Raw genomic sequence first — 23110 nt, 5'->3', positions numbered from 1 at the left:
AGATATTTACAAAATTAAAACACTTAATATATTTCAACATATATACAGTCAATAGCATAGAGATGCACATATATTTTCATTATCTATATTTAAACAAATTTCACTATCCACAAATACATATGTATCATGTATACACATGGTTCATTATCATGTATATACAAATGTATCATGTATCCACAAATACAAATTTCACTATCCACAAATACATATGTATCATGTGGTTCATTATCCACATGTACACATGTTTCTCTTTCTCTCTTTTGGGCAATCTCTCACACAGCACAACCCATAAACAATCATTCATTCATATTTTATCTCCAAACCCATCCCTCAGATCGTCTAATAAGTGACTAAAAATCTTCTGATCATCTCTCGTAAATCCTAAGGTGAACATAATAGAGGAATTTTTGCAAATATGACTCAAAACTTGAAGTCAAACACAAAATTAACCCATAATTTTTTTAGAACTTTGACTTGCCTCTTTCACCCCCAAAGTTCAGATTATTCACGAAAATGCCATCACTTTTTCTTTTTTGAAAATACTTATTTTACTCTATCACCCTCATTTTTCTCAAGTATTCACAATATTGTCATTGCCATCAATACACCAACCACCATGAACAATCAATTTGAAGCTCTTAATGCACCTAAAAATCGATTTACACTCTCTTTTTTTCAATTCTTATGAACCAAAAAACTTTCTCTTCATATTCATCTAAAAAAAAACCAAAATTTTGATTCTAAAATTTTTATGGTTCATAAAGTCATTGAAGCTTACGATTCTTGGTGGGTCACTTTTGTTTGAGATTCTGGGTGCTTGGAGAAGACTTTTGTGTGCTAAACAAGTTATCTCACTAGTTGAAACTATGAAATTAGTTTTTTCCAGATCTGTTCGTCCGGACGACTTCCGGGTAAGTCGTTTGGCTGTTTACATGGAAGTCTTCTGGTCAATGCAGAGGTTAATTTTGCAATTGACTTTTAAATGTGTTTTTTAGACGACTTACATGGAAGTCGACCATCTTTGTTTGTTAAAAAAAAAATCGAGACGACTTCCATGTAAGTCGTCTAAGGTAAACGGGTTAGTTTTGCATTTGACCGGATTGTGTCAGAAATTTGACTTTTCCTGGATTACTTACATGTAAGTCGTCCAGTGGAAAATTAAAAAATCAATATTTTGTTATACCTAGACGACTTCCATGTAAGTCGTCTCAGGTTAGTTTTGCAATTGAAAAATAAAACAAAAAAAAAATTATTTTTGTCTAGACGACTTACACGGAAGTCATCCATCAGATGACTTACACGGAAGTCATCCATCAGATGACTTCCACGAAAGTCATCCATCAGATGACTTCCACGAAAGTCATCCATGATTTTATTCTGAGATTCTGGTCAAACCTTGCTTATCTTGGACGACTTCATATAAGTCGTCGGACGGACGACTTCCGTGTAAGTCGTCTAGAAAAAAAAAAATTTGTTTTATTTTTCAATTGTAAAACTATCCTGAGACGTCTAGGTATAACAAAATATTGATTTTTTAGTTTTCTACTGGACGACTTACATGTAAGTCGTCCAGGAAAAATCAAATTTCTGACACAATCCGATCAAATGCAAAACTAACCCATTTTTCCTTGACAGCTTACATGGAAGTCGTCTCGAATTTTTTTTTTAACAAACAAAGATGGACGACTTCCATGTAAGTCGTCTAGGTTAAAAATCAATTGCAAAACTAACCTAAATGGACGACTTCCTAGAAGTCTACCAGACGACCTCCGTGGAAGTCGTCTGCGTCAATGTTTAATAAACTTTCATTTTCTCTAAAACTATAAAGAATTTTTAATTTTTTTTGTTAATTCATGTATATTAGTCAATATTGGGGTTACTGAATGAAATTTATAACTTAATTGGTGATATTTATAAGGTTACCAACATTCATGGTTAGTAAAGTTTCTAGCTAATTGAGAAGACTTTTGTGGAAGTCTTCTACGTTAGTTTTTGTAAATTTGTTAAGTAACTTTAAGATATGTTTATTTAATTTTCAAAAGTGTTAAGTAACTTCAAGAATATCAAGTAACATGATTTAATGTGTCTTCTCAGATCATAAGATATACTTTTTACTTATGTATCTAATGAAATTGTTCTAGCTTTGAACTTATGTAATGTTTTATCTTTTGTGAATTTGACTAACTTTTCTTGAGAATTCATCTCCCTTAGTTGTAATAAATTTGATTAATTTTTTTGTGTTCTTCTGTTTTGATATTGAAGTTGTATCAATAACTTCAATTATGTCAAGTAATTTTGGCAAGATAATGTCGTGGAAAATGAACATATTTACCAAACTTTTTCATTAATGTCTCTTCAAATTTACAAAAACAATCACAACTAAAGGAGTACACATGCAAATCACAAAACAGACCACAAACAAAACTATTATAGATCATTCCTCTACAAAGACAAGAAGTCGTCTGGAAGACTTCCTGGAAGTCTTCTAGCGCATTATATTTTAGAAGACTTCTGAGAAAACTTTCCATAGGTCTTCCAAAGTCTGACCCAGATCTGAAAAACATGTATATCAAACCCAGATCTGTAAAACCTGCATATCATATCCAAAAACATTCAAATGGCTTAAAACAGAGAAAATGAGTGGAAAATTAGATAAACATACTTTTATAGAACACACAAAGTACATATCCAAGTGGAAGATGAGAACCATCTGATTAAAACTTGCAACAAAAAGATAGATTAGTGATAAAGACATGAGACAAAAATGAAAAATTCATATAAAGTTTAGTGTTTTCAAGTAAAAGAGATTAGAGTGGGTTTGGAGAGTTTTAGTTTGGGAAAAAAGTTTGAATTTTATGGAACAGGAGGTTACCAAATGAAGAAAAACCAACATAAGAACTTACCAAAACACTCAGATCTATTATGAAAGGGGGACATGGGAGAAGACTCCGTTAGAAGACTTCCTGAAATTCGTCTGGAAGTCTTCATGGTCTTCCTGGAAGTCGTCTGGAAGTCTTCTGGCCCAGAAGTCTTCCAGATCTGAAAAACTTGCATCTTCAAAAAGTTCAAATGGCTTAAAAACAGAGAAAATGAGTGGAATATTAAATAGATGTACTTTTATAGAACACACAAAAATACATATCTAAAATTAATAAATCTACCTTTAAATGAGTGGAAGATGAGAACCATGTGATGAAAAACCTGCAAAACAAGATAAACTAGTAAGAAAGACATGAGACAAAAACAATAAATTGATATAAAGTTTGTTGTCTATAAGTTCAAAGAGATTAGAGAGAGTTTGGAGAGTTTTAGAATGAGGAACATACTATTTTTGTTGCAGCCATTTGAAAGGAGGAGAGATAATGTGTAAATTTTTCTTTATATATGGAGACAAATTTTTTAATAAAGTTAAATATTTTCGATCAGAAGACTTACTAGACGACTTACTTGTAAGTCGCCCAGAAGACTTCAATATTTTTAGCGGGAAACTAAAATATTTTTAGCGGGAGTTAGAAAACTTCCCAGACGACTTACATGTTAGTCGTCTAGACCCTAAACATAACCCCTAAACTAAATTAACTAACTAAACACTTCATAAAATCAAATTAAACTTAAAAAGTGTTTACTATACATATAAATAGTCACATGTTGATAAAATTTTAATTTTTCAAAAAAGATTTAAGCTTTCTAAAATCTAACCCTAAGAATACATACAATACTACAACATATGTTGTCACATGTTGATAAAATTTTAATTTTTCAAAAAAGATTTAAGCTTTCCAAAATCTAACCCAAAGAATATCATGATTCACTTCTTTCACTCATCTATGTTGAAAACAATTCAATTTTATTATATCTTAATTTATATCAATTAAAACTGTTTATAATTACATGATTTTAATTTTCGCTTATCAAAATATTTTTTACAAAATTTATAAATTATTTTTAAGATCAACTATACCAGACGACTTCCGTGGACGTCGTGCAGAAGACTTAACAGAATCTCAGAAGACTCAGAAGACTTTGCGGGAATATATTCATAAAAATGAGTTCTGTTTTTTGTTTGGTCACAAGAGATTGGCTGTAATTTCACAAGGTTTTTGGGTTACTTTTACATTTGATTCAAGTTTAGGTATACTTTTACAATCAAAATTAAGTTTTTAGTCATATTTAGTAAATCTCCCCCATAATAGAACACATTCTGCTTGGTGTTTACATGCATTTATTCCATTCTCTTTAGAAGTAATTTATTTCATTACAGATATAACCAATCTATTTGTGAACTACTAAAGAGTAGTCAAATCAGTAGGTTATTATATGCATAAATCTAACTATTACAATTATAATATTACTAACAATCAACTTTATATAAAAAGATTATATTAAATTTAACAATATTCTAAATAATATACAAAATATGTACATAAAATTTGTATGAAATATAGTTTAATCAATAAATTTATATTGAAAAGTTTAATATGATTATTATATTAATTATAAACATATAATTATTCATATTCAAAATCATATTATATGATAAATATAATATGCTAGTATAAGTTATAGTTTTAACTATTTTGTTGCATTATAAATTTAGAATATGATATTTGTAACTTTTTATATGATCAATTAATTTATTCACGTTATGGAAAATAAAATATTCAAATCTAAATAAACCATGAATGTTAATGCAAAATCATGTATATTGCAATTTAATCATAATATTTTATAATTTGTACTATTTTATGAAAACATTACAAGTTTAAAATATGATATTGTACCATACTTTATATGATCATTTTGTTTATAAGTACCATACCATAAAAAATATAATATTCAAAAATTGGTTACAATCGATTCCCTGAATATATTTTTTCTTGTTATGTATATTTAATTTTTAAATAGCTATAATGGGATTGTCAATCAAAAAGATAGTGCAACCTACTTCCTAGATTTAATATTTAAATATTCATAATGGTATTTGTCAATATAAAATCAACTCATGAGATATTTTTTTCTTAATATCATGCTTTAGTATTTGAATAGTTATCGCAACATTTGTCAATAAAAATTCTTATGAAAACTACTCCCGGGATATTCTTATTTTTATTATTAAAATTTATTTAGCAATATATTCTAAAAATAATCTTACTTTATGAGAAACATATTTTAGAATTTATTAGAGAATATTCCATTTACTATATGACTACGACATTTTCAACAAAAAATGAAGCCACTGATTCGTGCTGTAAACATTTTTGTTGCCTTTGATTTAATAGATTTATACTATTTTAGAATGCCAATATTTTTATATATACATATGTTTGAAGAATTTCCTAGGAAAGCTTTTTTAATTTATTTTCACAAAAAGAACCAGTAAAGAAGAAAATAATCAAAATAAGTTTTATTAAAGGGTAAATATACCTTTATACCACTAGATTTAACTAATCATAGATTTTGGATTTAGAGTTAAGAGATGAAGTTTTGGGGGTGAGGTTTATAATTTTTAAAAATAGAATATAAATATTAAAATTTAAAAATAAAAATTTAAAATAGTTTCAAAAAGCATTTTCGAATTTTAAAATGAATTTGAAAACATATACTTCAAGATTGTAAAATTTATTTTATAGTTTTATTAATTATATATCTATAAAAAAATGGATAGAAGAGTCTTTTGTCTCTTTAATAAAACTTTTTTGGTCATTTTTCTCTTTGAGAACTTTTTCTATGAAAAAAATTTAAAATGAGTTATTTGAAAGAATTGCCCATATATTTTTGGTTGGCTGATTTTGATTATGTTTTATATGCAAATGAACTATTATAAGTTTGAGTCCTCCATTGAAGCCATATATGATTTGATCGTCTTTCATTTTCTTCGAACTTTTCGATCTAGACTGTTGTCTCCTCTATAAATCTCAGGTAAATCCATTATCATAATATTTCATTGTTAATTTTGAAGAACTTTTCATACATGTGATCAATTTGATGTTACAATTTAACACATTTTGAGATTTTCTAATTTTGATTTTTGTTTATATGCAAATGTACTATTATAACGATTTTCCACCAAAACCACAACTAAACCACAAATTATGTTTTTCTACCAAAACTGTAAAATCGTGTTTTCCTGCAAAAACCGTAAAATCATGTTTTCCAGTAAAAACTGTAAAATCGTGTTTTTCCGCAAAACTGTAAAATCGTTTTCCGCCAAGACCGGAAAATCATTTTCCGCCAAGACCGGAAAATCATTTTTTTTTGCTAAAACTGTAAAATTGTGTTTTCCGCCAAAACTGTAAAATCGTGTTTTCCCGCCAAAATCGCAAAATAGATCATGTTTTTTTTTGCTAAAACCATAAAAATTGTGTTTTTCGCCAAAACCCCAAAATCGTGCTTTCCCACCAAAGCCGCAAAATCGTACTTTTTCAAAACAGAAAATCATGTTTTCTGCCAAAACTGTAAAATTGTATTTTTTCGCTAAAACCGCAAAATCTTATTTTCCGCTAAACTATTAATTATAGTTTTCATTAAAATCACAAAATTATCTTTTCCCTCTAAATAGTAAAATTGTATTTCCTACCAAAATCATATATATAGTTGTGGTTGTCTTAAGTCTAAGAAATATTTTTTTTAGCCCCGAAAATATTTTTTTTTACTTAATAACCATTTATAAAATTATTTTTTGATGGATTAACCATTAAAACCATTAACTAATTAACCTAAATGAGTTATGGATTGATCCAATCCATGACCATATAAACTTAAAACTATTTGGATATGGTTTGGTTTAGATTGGTTTATCCATTTGGACACCCCTATAACATAACCCCTCAACTTTTAAAATGTCTCAGATTGTTCGCTCTTAATTTCCTAGGGTACTCTTTTCTGTCAACTACACATCTTCTCTGTATATCCCAGGTAACTCCACTGTCCCGCAGATCTTCATGCTGTTTCTATTTATTACTCAATATCACTCTCTTTTTAATTACTTATTCTAGCATTTTATTATCTTATATTTTTTTCTTTTCTTAAGAATCAGATGTTGCAATTCGCAAGGACTTTGGTCTGATATTGTGTTTCAAGTTACCTTTGAAACCACCGATATTTCTTGCATCAAAAGAAAATATTATTTCAATGACTAATCTTGTATTTTCTTTTAATTTGATTATATACAACTTTGTCATATTGTAAAGTATACAATGTATCAAATTATATGAACTACATAGCTTTATGTCACATTATTTAATCAATAAATGTTTATTATAAAGTTTAGTATTACTATTTTATCAATAATTATCATATAATTGATTAAATTATATATACTATATTCAGATTCTTATAATATTCATAAGTTATAATTTTTTATCAATGTATTATAAATTTATATTTTTATTATGCTTCACATGAATTTTTTATTTATACGTAAGAACATGGCTATCAAAATATAAAATATTCAAATCTTAATAACCATGAATGTTAATTCTTTTTTTTTTGACAGCCCATGAATGTTAATTCAAAATCTTGATTTTAATATTTTAATATCAATATTGAGATTGGACTGTCAAATAACTGTTGGAATCTACTCCTTATATGTATATCTTTAATCCTTATCATCTATCATTAGTATTTAAATTTCTATAGTAGAATTTATCAATCAATAGTCTGTTACAATCAACTCATGATATGTCTTCTTTCTTAATATCATTCATATAATTTTTGATAGTTATAGTGAGATTTGTAAAAAATAATTAATATTTAAATACTATCATAATTGAGTTTTCTAAGTATACTTTCCTTGAAAAAATATATAATATGTATAGGATTTGATGTAGAAAATAGAGAAAACAAAACTGCAGATTTGAACCTACTAATTTTGGTTAATGAGATTGCTTTTGTAAGTGGACTTAGTTGGGAGGATACTACAATACATGAGACAATATGAAGATTGGGTGTCAGAAGAGTAGTAAATCTATTATTCAACTGTCGTGATGTTGATAATTAGTAAAAGAAGATGTGGATTCATTCGACTAGTTTGAATAACTAAAATGTAGGTTCCACACTGATTAAGGTTCCAAATGAATAATATTGTAACAAATAGACTTTTTAGAAGAAAAAAATTATATTAAAACTTATTTTTTGTGATCTACATATAGAACTTAGTTTATTCGACTTGGAAATATTTTTTTACTATAATATTGATATTATTCAACAATGCCTTTATTTTATTAATAATAATTTTATGTGAAATAGATGAAAAATTATAATTTATAATAAAAATATTTAAAAGTAATTAAGTTTTATTTATTATAATTTTAGCTGATAATTATTATTGATATGTATTTACAGAACAAATACAGAAAAATTGGAAAAACAAATAGAATTGAGTGCTTTTTTAAAAACCAAAACTATTGTTAAACTTACAATTATTATCTTTAAGATATGAATGTTAAATGGTTATATGGAATAAAGAAATGTGATGTGGAATGTAAAAGGTAAAAAAAGACTTCACCATTGTAAATAGCCTTATGGTTTTACTACCACAATGCTTTATGGAGTTTGATTGGGTTAGCTGGTCTCATGAAATCTGAGTAACTATTATAAAACTAAGATTTTTGGTTAATTTTAATGTAAATTATTTTAACATAATAAAACTTGTATATATAGAGCATTGTGTACATATAAATTGGAAGAGTACACTAAAAAGGATTAGTTTACAAAGAGATTTAGACTTTATCTTACTCATCTTTACTCCTATTTCTTTTAGTGTAACTGAATAAAACAGAATGCAACTTTAATATGTGGGTTTTTTGTAAAAATTGCTCAAATCTCAAAGTCAAACACAAAACTAATCCATGACTTTTTTGAAACTTTCATTTGCCATATTTACCACAAAAGTTTGGATTATTCACATAAATGACATTATTTTTTTCTAATTTTTTTTTCTCGAAGATGGTTGTTTTACTCAATCATCCTCATCTTATTATTTTATTTACAATATTGCCATTGTCATCAATATATCAACCACCATGAACAAACAATTTCAAGCTCTAAATGCACCTAAAATCAACATCTACATCTTCATATTCTTATTTCTTACACACACAAACCATTTCTCTTTTACTTCCTTTTTTATTTAAAAATTTATAAGCTTACTAGAATTACTTAAGTTTATGATTCTTGGTCAAGAACGAGTGAGTAACTTTCATTATGATTCCAACGACTTCTAAGAAGACTTCCGAGAAGACTTCCCATAAGACTTTCGAGAAGACTTCCGAAAAGACTTCCCAGAAGTGTTCCGAAGACTTCCCAGAAGTGTTCCGAAGACTTCCCAGAAGACTTCTAGTGAAATTATTATATGTTCTTGTCTTATGTAATTTTTGATATTTTGTGAATTTAACTATGTTATTTGAGAAGTATTCTCTCTTAGTTATAGTAAATTTAACAAAAATTTTGTGTTATTGTGTTTTGCTATTGAAGTTGTATATAACTTCAATAATGTCAAGTATTTTTGGCAAGATAATATTGTACACATGAATATATAAACCAATTTTTCATTAACGAATTTTCAAATTTACAAAAGAATCGACAACTAAAAGAGTGCACTTACAAATCACAAAACAAACCATAAACAAAACTATTACACTTGGAGATATAAATCATTCCTCCACATAGATAAGTTTGGACTCCACCGGACATACACATCATAAACTTTGATAGTCTTCATGTTCAGGTTTCAGTTTTTTTAAGACTCCGTGGAAGACTACCAGGATGACTCCGTGGAAGATTCCGTGGAAGACTTCCATGTAGACATTGCATGCATGAAGTCTTCCATGAAGTCTACCTCAAACTTGAAACTTCTATCAGTTTCAAGACACTCTGTTTACCAGATGATCAAAGAGCTCTTCCACTTTGATAGCTCCAAATCTGAAATTAAATCAAAGATTCGGAACATAATTTGGGAAAAAATGTAAGAGTTTTAAACAACAAGAGGTTACCAAATGAAGAAAAATCAGACATGGAGACGTATCAAAACGTTCAGATCTGTTATGAAAAAGAAGACATGGGAGAAGACTCCGTCAGAAGACTTCAGTGCATTATATCTTAGAAGACTTCCATGAAAACTTCCCTGGAAGTCTTCCAAAATTTGGCTCAGATCTGAAAAACATGCATATTCAAAAGCATTCGAATGACTTCAAAAGAGAAAAGCTTCAAAATAAGATAAGAGCTTTAAGCAACAAAAAGAGATTTCAAAAGATAAGAGCTTTAAGTAACAAAAGGTTACCAAATGAAAAATATAATATATAGATTTACATTTAAAGAAGCAGAAGATGATATCCATGTAATAAAAAACCTGCAAAAACAAAATAAATCAGTGAGAAAGACATGAGATAAAAATGAGAAATTGATATAAAGTTTGATGTTTTTAAGTTCAAAGAGATTAGAGAGTTTTAGAATGAGAAATATTATATTTTCGTAGCACCCATTTGGGAGGAAAAGAAAAATGTGTAAATTTTTTTTATATGGAGAGACAAAAATTCTAATAATGTTAAATATTTTTGATTCAGAAGACTTACTTGAAAGTCTTCTAGACCTTAAATTTACTATTCGCCCAGAAGACTCCGGCGAAAGTCTTCTAGTACATTATTTGTCGGAAAACTTAAGTCACGTAAACTCTAAACTCAAAATAACTAACTAAGTGGAAACGAACACTTCACAAAACTTAAAATCAACTTTAAAAATGTTTAATATACACAAAACTAAACGCATATAAATCAAAACTTAAAATTTAGTTTTTCAAAAAAAAAATTTTAAACTTCCAAGATCTAACCCTAAGAATACAAAAAATACTACAACATATGTTACTAAACCCTAAACCAAAAAATATCATGACACATTACATTCACTCATCTATGTTGAAAACAATTCAATTTTACTAGATCTTAATTTATTTCATTTACAAAAATTTGCAATTACATGATTTCAATTTTCTTTCATCAGAATATTTTTTTATATAATTTAATTTATAAGTCTTCTCACAGACAAACATACAGAACCTTAGAAGACTTTCCGAGGTTATATTCGTAAAAATGAATTCTGTTTTTTTGTTTGGTCATAAGAGAATGATTGTAATTTTATGAAGCTTTTGGATTATTTTTGCATTTGATTGAAGTTTGAGTATACTTTTGGGTTTAAAATCAAGTTTTGTGTAAATTTTGACAAATTACCCTTAATATGTTAATGAAAACGGTTTGGTCACATTTAAAGCAAACACTGTGGATGGCACACATATATGTACGACCATTAATATAATTCAAATACTATATGAAATTTTATTACTTATAACTGTATATGAATAAAACAGAATATAACTTCAATCAGTAAATTAATCTCTTTTATGCCTTTGTTTAAATTACAAGCTAAAATATATTTTCATTCTGCTTAGATGCAAAAAATAAATTGAAAGTGAGAAGAGTACACTAAAAGAGATTAATTTACAAAGCCATCCATACCTTATAGTACTAATATGAAATTCTTTTTTTTATAAGTGAATGAATAAAACAAATTGCAACTTTAATCTGTTAATAGATATGGTTTAGTCACATTAAAGGTAAATTAGGTAGATGGCCACATGTATGTGCGGCTATTAATATACTTATAAATTAAATGAATGTTTATTACTTATAAAATTAATATTTATAATTGTTGTTCAAATGTTTATTGATGTATATAAATGTATATAATACAAAACTAAATTAAATATCATTTTTAAAAATATTTCTATTAAGAGATAAAGTTTTTACATACTAGCACAAAACAAAAACAAAGAATCCATATAAAGAGACAAAGAAGAACTTTTAAAGTAAAATACAAGAATAAAAGAGAGAAAGAAAAGTCAAAGAATGATAAGAACTCAAAAATAACAATTAGCATGTAGTATGGTTAGTTTAGTTTAGATTAAAGGCTAAATGGATGGCCTGCATATGCGGTCATTAGTAAAATTTATAAATTATGAATGTTTACTAATATATGAAATTCATATATATTTATAATTGTTGTTGAAATGTTTATTGCTATATATATACATAGTACTAAACGAAATTCAATATTATTTGTGTAACGATTCATATGAATTGATAAAGGTTTTACATATTACAACAAAAACAAAATCAGAGATTTCATATGAAAAAATAAAGAACTTTTAAGATAAAATACAAGAACAATAGAGTGAAAAATAAGTCAAAGAATGGCAAGAACTCAAAAAATGACCAGTACCATATGGTATGGCTGATTTGAGAAACTCATAACACATGTCATGTTTTAATTAATTTAGCTTTCTTTTAAATTTAAAATTTAATCAAATAATTATGTTGTTAAAAATATCAGTATTATATATGGGGAGGATACCCTTGAGAATATATGATGTTCGTTAGACTTTTGTTTTAAGATTTTATCGACTTTATTTCGGTGTTATTGCGGTTATTGGACTTTTAGATTTATTTTTAATAATTAGCAAAGTTAAATTTCAACAATTTGTGTTATTGAGACATGAGTTATTGTTATGGCACGCCGTCCTCGACTGAAAATGAGACGTATGTTACAAAAAATATATATATGTGTGTGTGTGTCTTTGTACTGCCAACACTTAACTTTAATATATCCTTTCAACTCAAAAGATCTTGTGTTATAGACATTCACATCAAATTAGTAATTTCAAGATTATGAGAATGGGATCATCTGAAGTTGTATTTAAAATAGTTAGAGTGGAGATTCGACTAGATTATGTGGAGTTTTGTGTCAAGAATTTGTGTGAGAAATTTTTTGTAAATACCAGTCAAATTTTCAAACAACATATACATGTTTCGGTGCTCTGTTTACAGATCCTAAATGTTAAATGTAATATTTAAAATCACTATCCAAAATGATAAATATCATATTTGGATTCAGATATTTAAAACAATTGTGGATGATTTAGACAGTGTTGAATTGTTTTTTTTTTTAAATTAAACTATGCAAACAGGTAATTTGATAGCAGTTGGTTGTCAAAAAAAAAAAAAAACCCAAGTCCACACCTTCAATAATCAATTCGGATAACTCGGTTCGTGTATAGAGCAAGCATGGGTTTGACAAAGAGAGCAGGGCCTTTACCGGATGCTTCTTAAGCACGTTACCCCCATTTCTTCTTCCCTTGGCCTCGCAACTCAATCACTCACAAGTTCACAACACACCTTCGTCTCTAACTAAAGTCGTATAGCTGCACAGTCTTTGTCTTTTCAAGACGTTTCATGCCCAATAATTGTTTCCTTTGAGGGTATTTCGCTTTAATTTACTCCGACTTGATATTGTTAAAATGAGAGTAGACCAAATACTTTTCTTAATGACTTTTTAGTTTTGAGTAGTTTTTTTTTTTTTTAATCAGAGAAGACTATATTATTTGTAGAGTAACTCTCACGGTTAGATATAAAACAATTCTAAAGTCAACTCTCTGATATATGCCTAGAGGGAATATTTTTCCTGAACTTTGAACGTCGAAACTGACATTTGAGTCTCTCCCTTATGCATTATATGACCTGATCAAACAAGGCTTATTACCTCTTGTGTTTCGTTAACCAATGGCTCAAAGATTGCATCTTCTACTCTCTATAATCTTGTTTGTTAATTTGATTCGCTTTTCAAATCAACAAGACTTAAGTTTCGTCTACAACGGCTTTAACCAAGGCCAAGGCGGTCTTCTCCTTGACGGTCTTGCAAAAATCCAACTCCCAGGTGGACTGTTGCAGCTAACCGATGCCACGGCTCAGCAAAAGGGTCATGCTTTCTTCAACCGTCCGTTCGATTTTGGTTCAGCTTCTTCATCACAGTCTCTATCTTTCTGGACTCATTTCGTTTGCGCTTTAGTCCCTAAACCAGGAGCTGACGGTGGTCACGGGATTGCCTTTGTTCTATCCTCTTCAAAGGATCTCACACAAGCAGACCCGACTCAATACTTAGGACTCTTCAACATCTCAACTAATGGGTCTCCTTCTTCTCAGATTCTAGCTATCGAGCTCGACACCGTCGAAAGCGCAGAGTTTGACGACATCGACAAAAACCATGTCGGTATAGACGAAAACAATCTCCACTCTGTTGTGTCTGCTCCAGCATCTTATTATTCCGACAGAGAAGGAACGAACAAAAGCTTGACACTCTTGAGTGGAGATCCAATCCAGGTGTGGATTGACTACGAAGATACTCTACTCAATGTTACATTAGCTCCTCTAAGAAACCAGAAGCCAAGTAAGCCTCTTTTGTCAAGAAACATCAATCTCACATCAGTTTTCCCGGATCGAAAAGCATTTGTCGGGTTCTCTGCAGCAACTGGGTCACTGATCAGTTACCAGTACATCTTAGGATGGAGTTTCAGCACAAGCAGAGTTTCATTACAGAGCCTTGACTTCTCTAAACTTCCCACGGTCCCTCGTCCCAAGATACCGAAGAAAACATCTTCTCTGCTTATTATTCTACTGGTTATACTCGGACTCCTAGTAATGGCTGTTCTTGTAGGAGTTTGTGTGTACAAGAGAAAGAAGTATGCAGAAGTCAAAGAGCCATGGGAAAAGCCATACGGTCCACTTCGCTATACCTACAAGTCTTTATATAAAGCAACAGGAGGGTTTAAAAGAGATGGCCGTCTTGGAAAAGGAGGTTTTGGAGAAGTCTTTAAAGGAACTATGCCTCTTGTAGGAGATATAGCGGTTAAGAGACTATCACACGATGCTGAGCAAGGGATGAAACAGTTCGTTGCTGAAGTTGTGACGATGGGAAGTTTACAGCACAAGAACTTGGTTCCTCTTCTAGGGTATTGCAGGCGAAAAGGCGAGTTGTTGCTGGTCTCCAAGTACATGGAAGGAGGTAGCGTTGATCAATATTTGTTTCAAGATGATAAACCACCTCTTTCGTGGTCTCAAAGACTTGCGATTTTGAGAGATATTGCATCTGCGCTCTGTTACTTGCATACGGGAGCTAGTCAAGTTGTTTTGCACCGAGATATCAAAGCTTCTAATGTCATGCTAAATGGAAACTTACAAGCGTTTTTAGGAGATTTTGGGATGGCTAGGTTTGATGACCGCGGAGCTAACCTCTCAGCAACGGCAGCTGTTGGAACCATAGGTTACATGGCCCTCGAGCTAACATCATCAGGAACTTCAACTAGAACCGATGTGTATGCATTTGGTGCATTCATGCTTGAAGTAACGTGTGGGAGGAGACCATTTGATCCCGAGATGCCGGTTGAGAAGAGACATTTGGTCAAATGGGTTGTTGAATGCTGGAAAAGGGGCTCTTTAGTTGATACTATAGATAGAAGATTGGGAGGTAAATTCATACCCGGGGAGGTCGAAATGGTTCTGAAACTCGGCTTGTTCTGTACAAGAATTGTACCTGATTCACGACCATCAATGGAACAAGTGGTGCAATACCTAAACAGACACCAAATGTTGCCTGATTTATCTCCAGATACTCCCGGAATTGGAGTTTCCACGCCAGTGTTAATGAGAGTACCTTCCCTGGCAATTACTTCCACTTCAGGGATCTCATCAGCATCACCACCATCGGTTTCTTCTTCCCCTGCCAACAACTCAATGTTCATTTCTCACACAATCATGTATGGTGATGGAAGATGAAATCTGACAACTCGATCGCGTGTCTCTTTGTCCTTAATCTATAAACTCTGTATAATTGTATTAGTTCTGTTGTAGAGAAATCTTTATTTGGGACACAAGTAATCTATGTAAAAGGAAGATGTATAAATATTTCTCTACATGACATGTATTGTTTTTGTGAACTAGGTGGTGTTTTATAAATCTATACTACAAACATTATAAATACTTTTATATATAACTATATACCATATAACATATAAAATACATAAATATCTTAATTTCAAAAATTATATTGAACAAGAATTGAGAACTTCATATTTTAATTTTAAAAAATTTGCAAGAAAAATTATAAATTTTAAACCTATTAAGAATCCCCATTGAAAATTTTGTTATTAATAATTTAAGAATTTTATTATAAAAATATATGAATCCCAATATATAAAAAGGATTGAGGGTGAGCTTTTAAGCTATCCACGTATGCATGAAAAATCAACCAATGAGAAAGTTTGATTTTACCACTGTCACCATTGCTAAAATAGAGTGGACTTTCGTATGAGTTATATGAAAATTATCAGTTTGGCTCACCTCAGCTGATGCAGAGAAAAGACATAGAAACATGTATCGTTTCACGCTTCAGACTTTCTCCTCCCAACTCTTCTGCTTCATTTTCTCCAAAATCTGATTTTTTTTCTCTCCTTTGTTACCTTCTCTTCGATAATGATCATAGGAACATCATCTTCCCTGCCCCTGCAGCTTATGGAGTAATTGCTTATGGGCCTCTGAAGTCGCTATGCCCCTCTCCCTTTAATGAAATGTGAATTGACAAAAATGCCTCAGTTTATTTTTAAAAAGTCAAAATTCTGAATGTGGTTCGGGTTTCGTGGAGCAGTTCTGGTTATTGTGGTCGGTAATTGCGGTTTGGTTGGAACCCAGTTTGATTTTTATCAATTTTCTTAAAAAATTTTAATTAAAAGTGGAAAAAGAAAAGTAACCGCAGCTCGCAGCTCCTCCTCCTCAATCCCGCAGCTTCTCCATTGCCGCCTTCTGTCGGTAAACCAATCATTTCCCGACTAGACAACTACACTAAAATGGTGTTTTTCAGTTTGGTTGGAGATGGTCTGATAAAGCTGGTTGTTAAAATTTACTAGAAACAAATTTTATTGTGAAAAGTCACCACTAAAATAGTTGCGCCTTTTGGCTAACATTTTCTGTAAATTTATTTATGTGTATGCATGAAAAATTGCATGCTAATTTTGGAATTAAAAATGTATTTAGTAGATAGATTATTTTTGAAAAAGACATTCATTTACATATTGGAATGCCCAAATACTTTAAAATATTTTAATATTTTAAAATGATTTAAAATTATTAACCTTACTTTTATCGATTGTTTATAATGTGTATTTTCAAAAAATCATATTTACTGGATGGTTACAAATAAATATATATATCTATTATATGTACAAGATCTGATTTATGTTTTTATTGAAAACTTAGTTACATAATTTCAATAATTAGCATATAGTGTTTATTGAAAATTTAATTATATCATTTCAATAATGTAAGCAAATCACTGTAATTTTTTAGATGAACATTTATTGTTTAAAAGTAAAATTGTACATGTTTAGATAAACATTTGCAACTATTTAAATATCCAATTGCAGTGAGATAGTTAACCATTGTAAAATTTGATCAACCACTGCAATCTGATCAACCATTGCAAAATTAAAAATCTTACTATCACAAGGCCAAGCCGGATGAAACATTCACCTCTTGCTCCCAAAATTATTAAATATATATATAAATAAGCCCCTAAATTTAAAAAAAACTATTTTAGACCTCCAAATTATTGAAATCAATCTTAAACTGTCTATAACCTCCAAGATCTCAGAACCTATTCTGCCTTTCGTCTATATATAAATATTTGTGCGTATTGGGAAAATCCAACATAAAAACAACGAAACAAAAAAAGAGAGAGAGAATTTACAAAGCCAAAATTATGAATTTTATTCTGAAAACATCTTACCAAAGAAATGAAATTCTAGAAAAATAAGTATTTTTATTTGGGTGAGAAAATTTATAACAAACGCATGGTTCCTTTCAAACATTGCATTATAAACCGTTTATCTCGTCTCATTTCATGATTATGTATTCTACAAATATATTAATCCTAGCCTTAATTTCAGAGATATTATTAACCGGAGGTTTCATTTTAAAATATCATCCTACTCATTCTAAATATTTTTATATAATTAGTATTTTTTAAATTACATTTAAAATTAGTATTATTTCCCCCGCGGGCCGCAGGGGTCCAAATCCTAGTTATATATAAAACCCAATTATAGTTCATTCCTTCTCTCTTCTTTGAATTATAATGATAAAATGATTATCTTAAGTTGATTTCACATAGGAGGAAGTACTTATAACTAATGATAATCTTTTGATCAAAAAAAAAAAAAACTAAAGATAATCTATACAACTACATTAATATATATATATATATATATATATATATTTCAGCTATAAAACTCATTTTCTGTTTTTTTTTCTTGAATCTTATATTGCTAGTACATGCAATGGATTTTTAGGTTTGCAGAACCAACATTTAGCCATTTTATAGAAATATCAAGTATGTTTCTTAGTCATGGTTTTACAGAAAATAAAAAGATCTGAATAAAATAATGGCTTTATATTTCATAAAGGTGAACAAGTGATATGAGTAAATGTTTCTATTTGTAAGAAAATATTTATAATGCTAGTATTAGAAATGTGAGGGAATATAATGAGGGGGTCTACAGTTTAATAGTTATTTCTAATTGTTAGTAAATGTTTTCCACGTTTCGAACTATATATATTGTATAACGTTGTATTATATATTAGTGATACCAATGAAAACTTTTGTAATATATCTAGTAAAGAAAGGGTGATATTAAATGTAGGTTGAGAAGGTACGCAGTCAGAAATCATAGGGAAAAAGACAGTGGAGCATCTGTTAACTAAAAAAAACCTTTAAAACTCTCTCACGACTCAGCTTCATCTCTTCCATCTGAGGTCGTCTCCGGCCGGCGCTCCTCGCCGTGCTGTGAGATGACCTCCCTGCTCTCTCTTTTCTAGTAATCATTCACCTGTAGTCTTTTCAACTTTGACGGTGGTGGTTAGTGATGGAACGGTGGTGGTTAGTGATGGAACGCTTCTCCGACAGTGATGGTGGTTTGGGTGGCCGATCAGTGGAAGGGTGCTGTTTCAATTTCGGCGAGGTCTGCTTCTATGTCAAGGGCGTGCTCTCTCCGCCTGTGGTTGATGGGAAGTAGATCGTAGATCTGAATGGATTTGAGTGTTGTCGCCTTGTCGTTGGAGGGTGGGTCGTGTTTTGCTTTCCACAGGTTGTAGCTTGGTCTGTAGCAGTTTAATTTCGTTTAGTCAAGATGAGTGTGATGTTTGCTGGTTTGTTCTGTTTTGTGAATCGAGATATTAATCTGATTGTGCATTGGGTTTCTCTATGGTTTATGCTCGTTTGAGGTGGTTCAATGTAGTTGCTATGGTCCTTCTGATGTTTCCTTGCTTGGTTCGAGCTGCCTTTGTTAAACCTTATATGGTTTCTGGTATGTGGTGGAAGTACTTTGCCGGTTCAGATGTGGGTTCTTCATTGTGTGGGTTTGGTTTGGCAATCTCTCAAATAAGGCATCAGAAGTCTATTGGCTCTTCCTTCCTTCCAGTCGCAACATTTCACCATCAGTTCTTGGATGATTCATTGGAATTCTCGTAAGCCTTGTTCGAGTGTAAGTTTTGTGGAATAGCTTCAGTTTTGGTAAGTATTCAGAGTTTTCATCTGGTTTCCTTTGAAGATCCATTTGGACTTATTTGTGCTACAATATGGATGGACTGATGTAAGTTCTGGCTTGATGCTTTGGGAACTTTGAGGATCTTCCACCTTTGCGTTTTGGCTCTTTGGATAGAAGTCTTTTTCAGGCCCTCTACATGTTTCTCTGAAGTTTCTCTGACTTGTTTCTATCTTGGTTTGGAGATCGATGTGCTCTGCTCTTTGGACTGCGATCACAAGAGTATTTCCATTCTTATGTCTCGGCTTTTGGCTTGTCTTAGATTTCCTTATTATCTGTTCTATATAGTTGTCTAGTAGTTTATTTTATGTCTCTGGAAAGATTTCGATCTTTGCCGGCTTCTGGCTCCGAAAGGAAAGTGTTCCTTGTCGGTTTAGTTGTATCTGAATGTTTTTCACCTGTTTTATTATAATCTCCGGATGACAAAAAAAAAAATATGCGGTGATGACACATCAGGTAAAATGACATAGTTGTGAATAAAGTACTAAACAAAGGTTAATTTTAAAAAATGCTTCTATATTATTATAATAGGGATCAGCCAATTGATTCTACGACCTAAAATGTTCCGTTAATATAAGCTTGGACTGGACAACATCTCGAACATGGTGACAATCTCTCTCAAAATGCTTAGTTCTTTCATGAAATACAAGATTTGCGACAATGTGTAGAGATGATTTATGATGTTAGGAGTTTTCAAGGCTCATAAGACAAATGTTGTAGTATAAATGATTGTCGAACCAGTTCTGAGAGATATGAAAGCACTGATAATGCAAGTAATCACTTAATCTAAGTGCAACCAATGGTTTTTAAAAGGGTTTTTAAACTATAACTAACTAAAAGGAATAACTAAATGATACTTTCTTAACTATGAGAAAAGAGAACTCATGGATATAGGGATTAGACCTCGGGTGATCAAGTTTCGAACTAAGGATGGCAAACGATCAATCAACTATCAACCTTAAGCTTAGACACAATCCTAAACAAACTCTATGTCTAGATGAATGTTCATTTACTAACACAATTCAAACATCAAATGTCTTTGGTTGAATAATATGAAAGCAATCATAACTAGCAAGTCCAATGGCTATCTTAGGACCTCTAACAACAAATGTCTTTGGCAAAGTATGCTAAAAGCTTAGAAGAGTTGTCTCGGGCATTTCCTCGAACACCTTTCGGGTGAGAAATGCCTAAGGATCAACAACTGAGTGGCCAACTCAGAAGATGCATTATGTTCACTCTGTTAGCAAGGAAATATGAATGATCTACACTAAAACATCCTAGCTCTAGCCTAATCACCATTAATCTCCCTAACCCATGAATTCAAAGGGTGATTACTCACTAATCTCCATGATTCCTCTTAAACTCATGTTGGATTTCAGATTTATCATGTAGAGAAACACAGAAAATAGATATAAGAACACAAAATTTCAATAACAAAACTGATCAATTGATTCAAGAGATGACTTTCCAAAGGTTTTTGGTGGTTTTTCTTAAGAACAAAAGATGATCTGCCTCCTGGTGGCTTACAGAGTATTAAAACATAGGTTTAGAAAATAAAAACGTGCATAATGAAATGACTAAAAGGCCCTTGAGAAATCATAAGTTCGAGCAGAAATAAGATGCGCAGCGACCTCCGCTCGTCGCTCCATGCTTCGGGAGCGACCTCGCTGTGTCGCTGCGAGAGGTCGCTCCGGACTCGTTCTCGCGTCTCCGACTGATGAAAACGCGAGTGACTCCTCCCTGTCGCTCCGTGAAGTCGCTCCATGCTTCGGGAGCGACCTCGCTGTGTCGCTGCGAGAGGTCGCTCCGGACTCGTTCTCGCGTCTCCGACTGATGAAAACGCGAGCGACTCCTCCCTGTCGCTCCGTGAAGTCGCTCCATGCTTCGGGAGCGACCTCGCTGTGTCGCTGCGAGAGGTCGCTCCGGACTCGTTCTCGCGTCTCCGGGTGATCAAAACGCGAGCGACTCCTCCCTGTCGCTCTGGTAAGGTCGCTCTGATAGGGAGATCAGAGCGACTTGATGGTGTCGCTCCGGATTGGTCGCTCCGGTAAGGTGCTCGCCCAATGATCACTTTAAACACTTCTTTTGAACTCCAATTGCACCCAAATGTCTCCAAGAACTCCATGTGGTACTCCAATACCTGATAAGGACTCATGTATGCAAAATGCAACCTAAACATGGCTAAATCCTAATCTATATGATCAAAATGCACATGGGTGAATGGATAAAACAATAGAAATATGCAAGATATCAACTCCCCCAAACTTGTTCTTTACTTGTCCACAAGTGAACTTTCTAGAACTCATAGGGAGAGAGGTTTGAAGGTGGGAGCTCATAGCCAAAAGAAACACAACTAGCAAACACAATTAGCACACTCTCTTATTATACTCTAGCTTCTCTAGGCCTATCTCAACTCCTTTTGCCCCTACACTCATCATCAAGCATCCACACATTCAAATCAACCAACTCTCACATTCATTAAGCACAAAACATCTAGTGAATTCTTGCAAATGGTCAGTCGGTCCAAGTCATTTGGGTAAGGGAAGGCTTTTATTCAAGTGATTCAAGAGGTTCGAAACATAAAATCTTTAAGGTGGTTTACTCTCGAAACAAGTAGCCTTGACATTGCACATAATATATCTAAGAAAGGGACCAACTCATGCATACAATGCTCAATCTCCATTGTTCTACCCTTTTCCCAAACATACAATTACACAATCTTTCCCCAATGTCAAGCCCAACTCACATCTCTTACCAAAAGATCTCAAGAATGCCCTGCACACAAAACACTTTTCTTTGAAATCTCATAAGGATTTTTCTTAACTTCAAAACAAAACTTAGCTCTAAACAGTTTTGCTAGCCCCCTTTCTTCCTTTTTTCTCTTTTTTTTTTTCATATATATATATTTTTTCTTTTCTTTTCCTTTCTCTTTTTTTTTTCTTTTTTTCGGGGGCCAAGGCTTTTCATAAACTGAGCTAGAAGTTTCTCAACTTATCCCATAAAGACTAGTCAATTAAGCACAAGAGTTCACTCTTTTCCTTCCACTTTCTCATACTCCCAAATCAAACTTTACAACACTCACCCCCATCTATGGCTAGACAATGACGTGCCTAATCTAGCAAGAATGAAGATCAAGCATTGTCGTTCCCGATACTCTCAACATTACGCACATGTAAAACTTTCCTAAGAAGGCCTCACTCATCAAACAATGAAAGCTTAAAAGGAGGGAAAGGTTTTTGGGAGTGGTCTACCACTAGAGTTTGTCAAAAAAGATTGGCATAAAAGATGTGACAACTCAAGTGTGTATAGCCATGACTCAGTACACAAAGGACCCTAAGCAAGAAGCATTAAGTTCGTTTAGTTCAAATAGGGTTGTAGTTGGCTTCAAAGACTAGGTTTCAGCAATCAACAAGTTTCAAGCAGAGTTTTCAAGGCACGAAACATACAAGTCTTTTCGAGAGGTGCATAGCTTTTCAGGTGAAACGTAGTGTTCTTTATAAGGCATTTAAAATCATTGCTCCCAATGCAAGTGAATGCAACCTATATGCCCTAGACTCTCCTAGAAATGCAAAATGATGCAAACTAAATGAATTTGTTTTTTTTTTTTTTTTTATGCAAATAGGTATGCAATGCATG

At 31.7% G+C, this 23110-nt stretch overlaps 1 protein-coding gene across 1 annotated transcript; it reads left to right on the top strand.

Annotated features, from left to right (window-relative positions):
• The first annotated feature begins 13038 nt into the window (after positions 1–13038).
• On the top strand, positions 13039–15817 carry LOC106351257 (putative L-type lectin-domain containing receptor kinase I.1). Its single transcript, XM_013791074.3, has one exon. It carries the CDS (start codon positions 13608–13610, stop codon positions 15654–15656), a length of 2049 nt encoding a protein of 682 aa, XP_013646528.1. The 5' UTR covers positions 13039–13607; the 3' UTR covers positions 15657–15817.
• The last annotated feature ends 7293 nt before the right edge of the window (positions 15818–23110 follow it).

Source organism: Brassica napus, chromosome C3 (genome assembly GCF_020379485.1).
Source record: "Brassica napus cultivar Da-Ae chromosome C3, Da-Ae, whole genome shotgun sequence".
NCBI classification, from domain to species: Eukaryota; Viridiplantae; Streptophyta; class Magnoliopsida; order Brassicales; family Brassicaceae; genus Brassica; species Brassica napus.
This window is presented reverse-complemented; position numbering and strand designations above follow the sequence as displayed.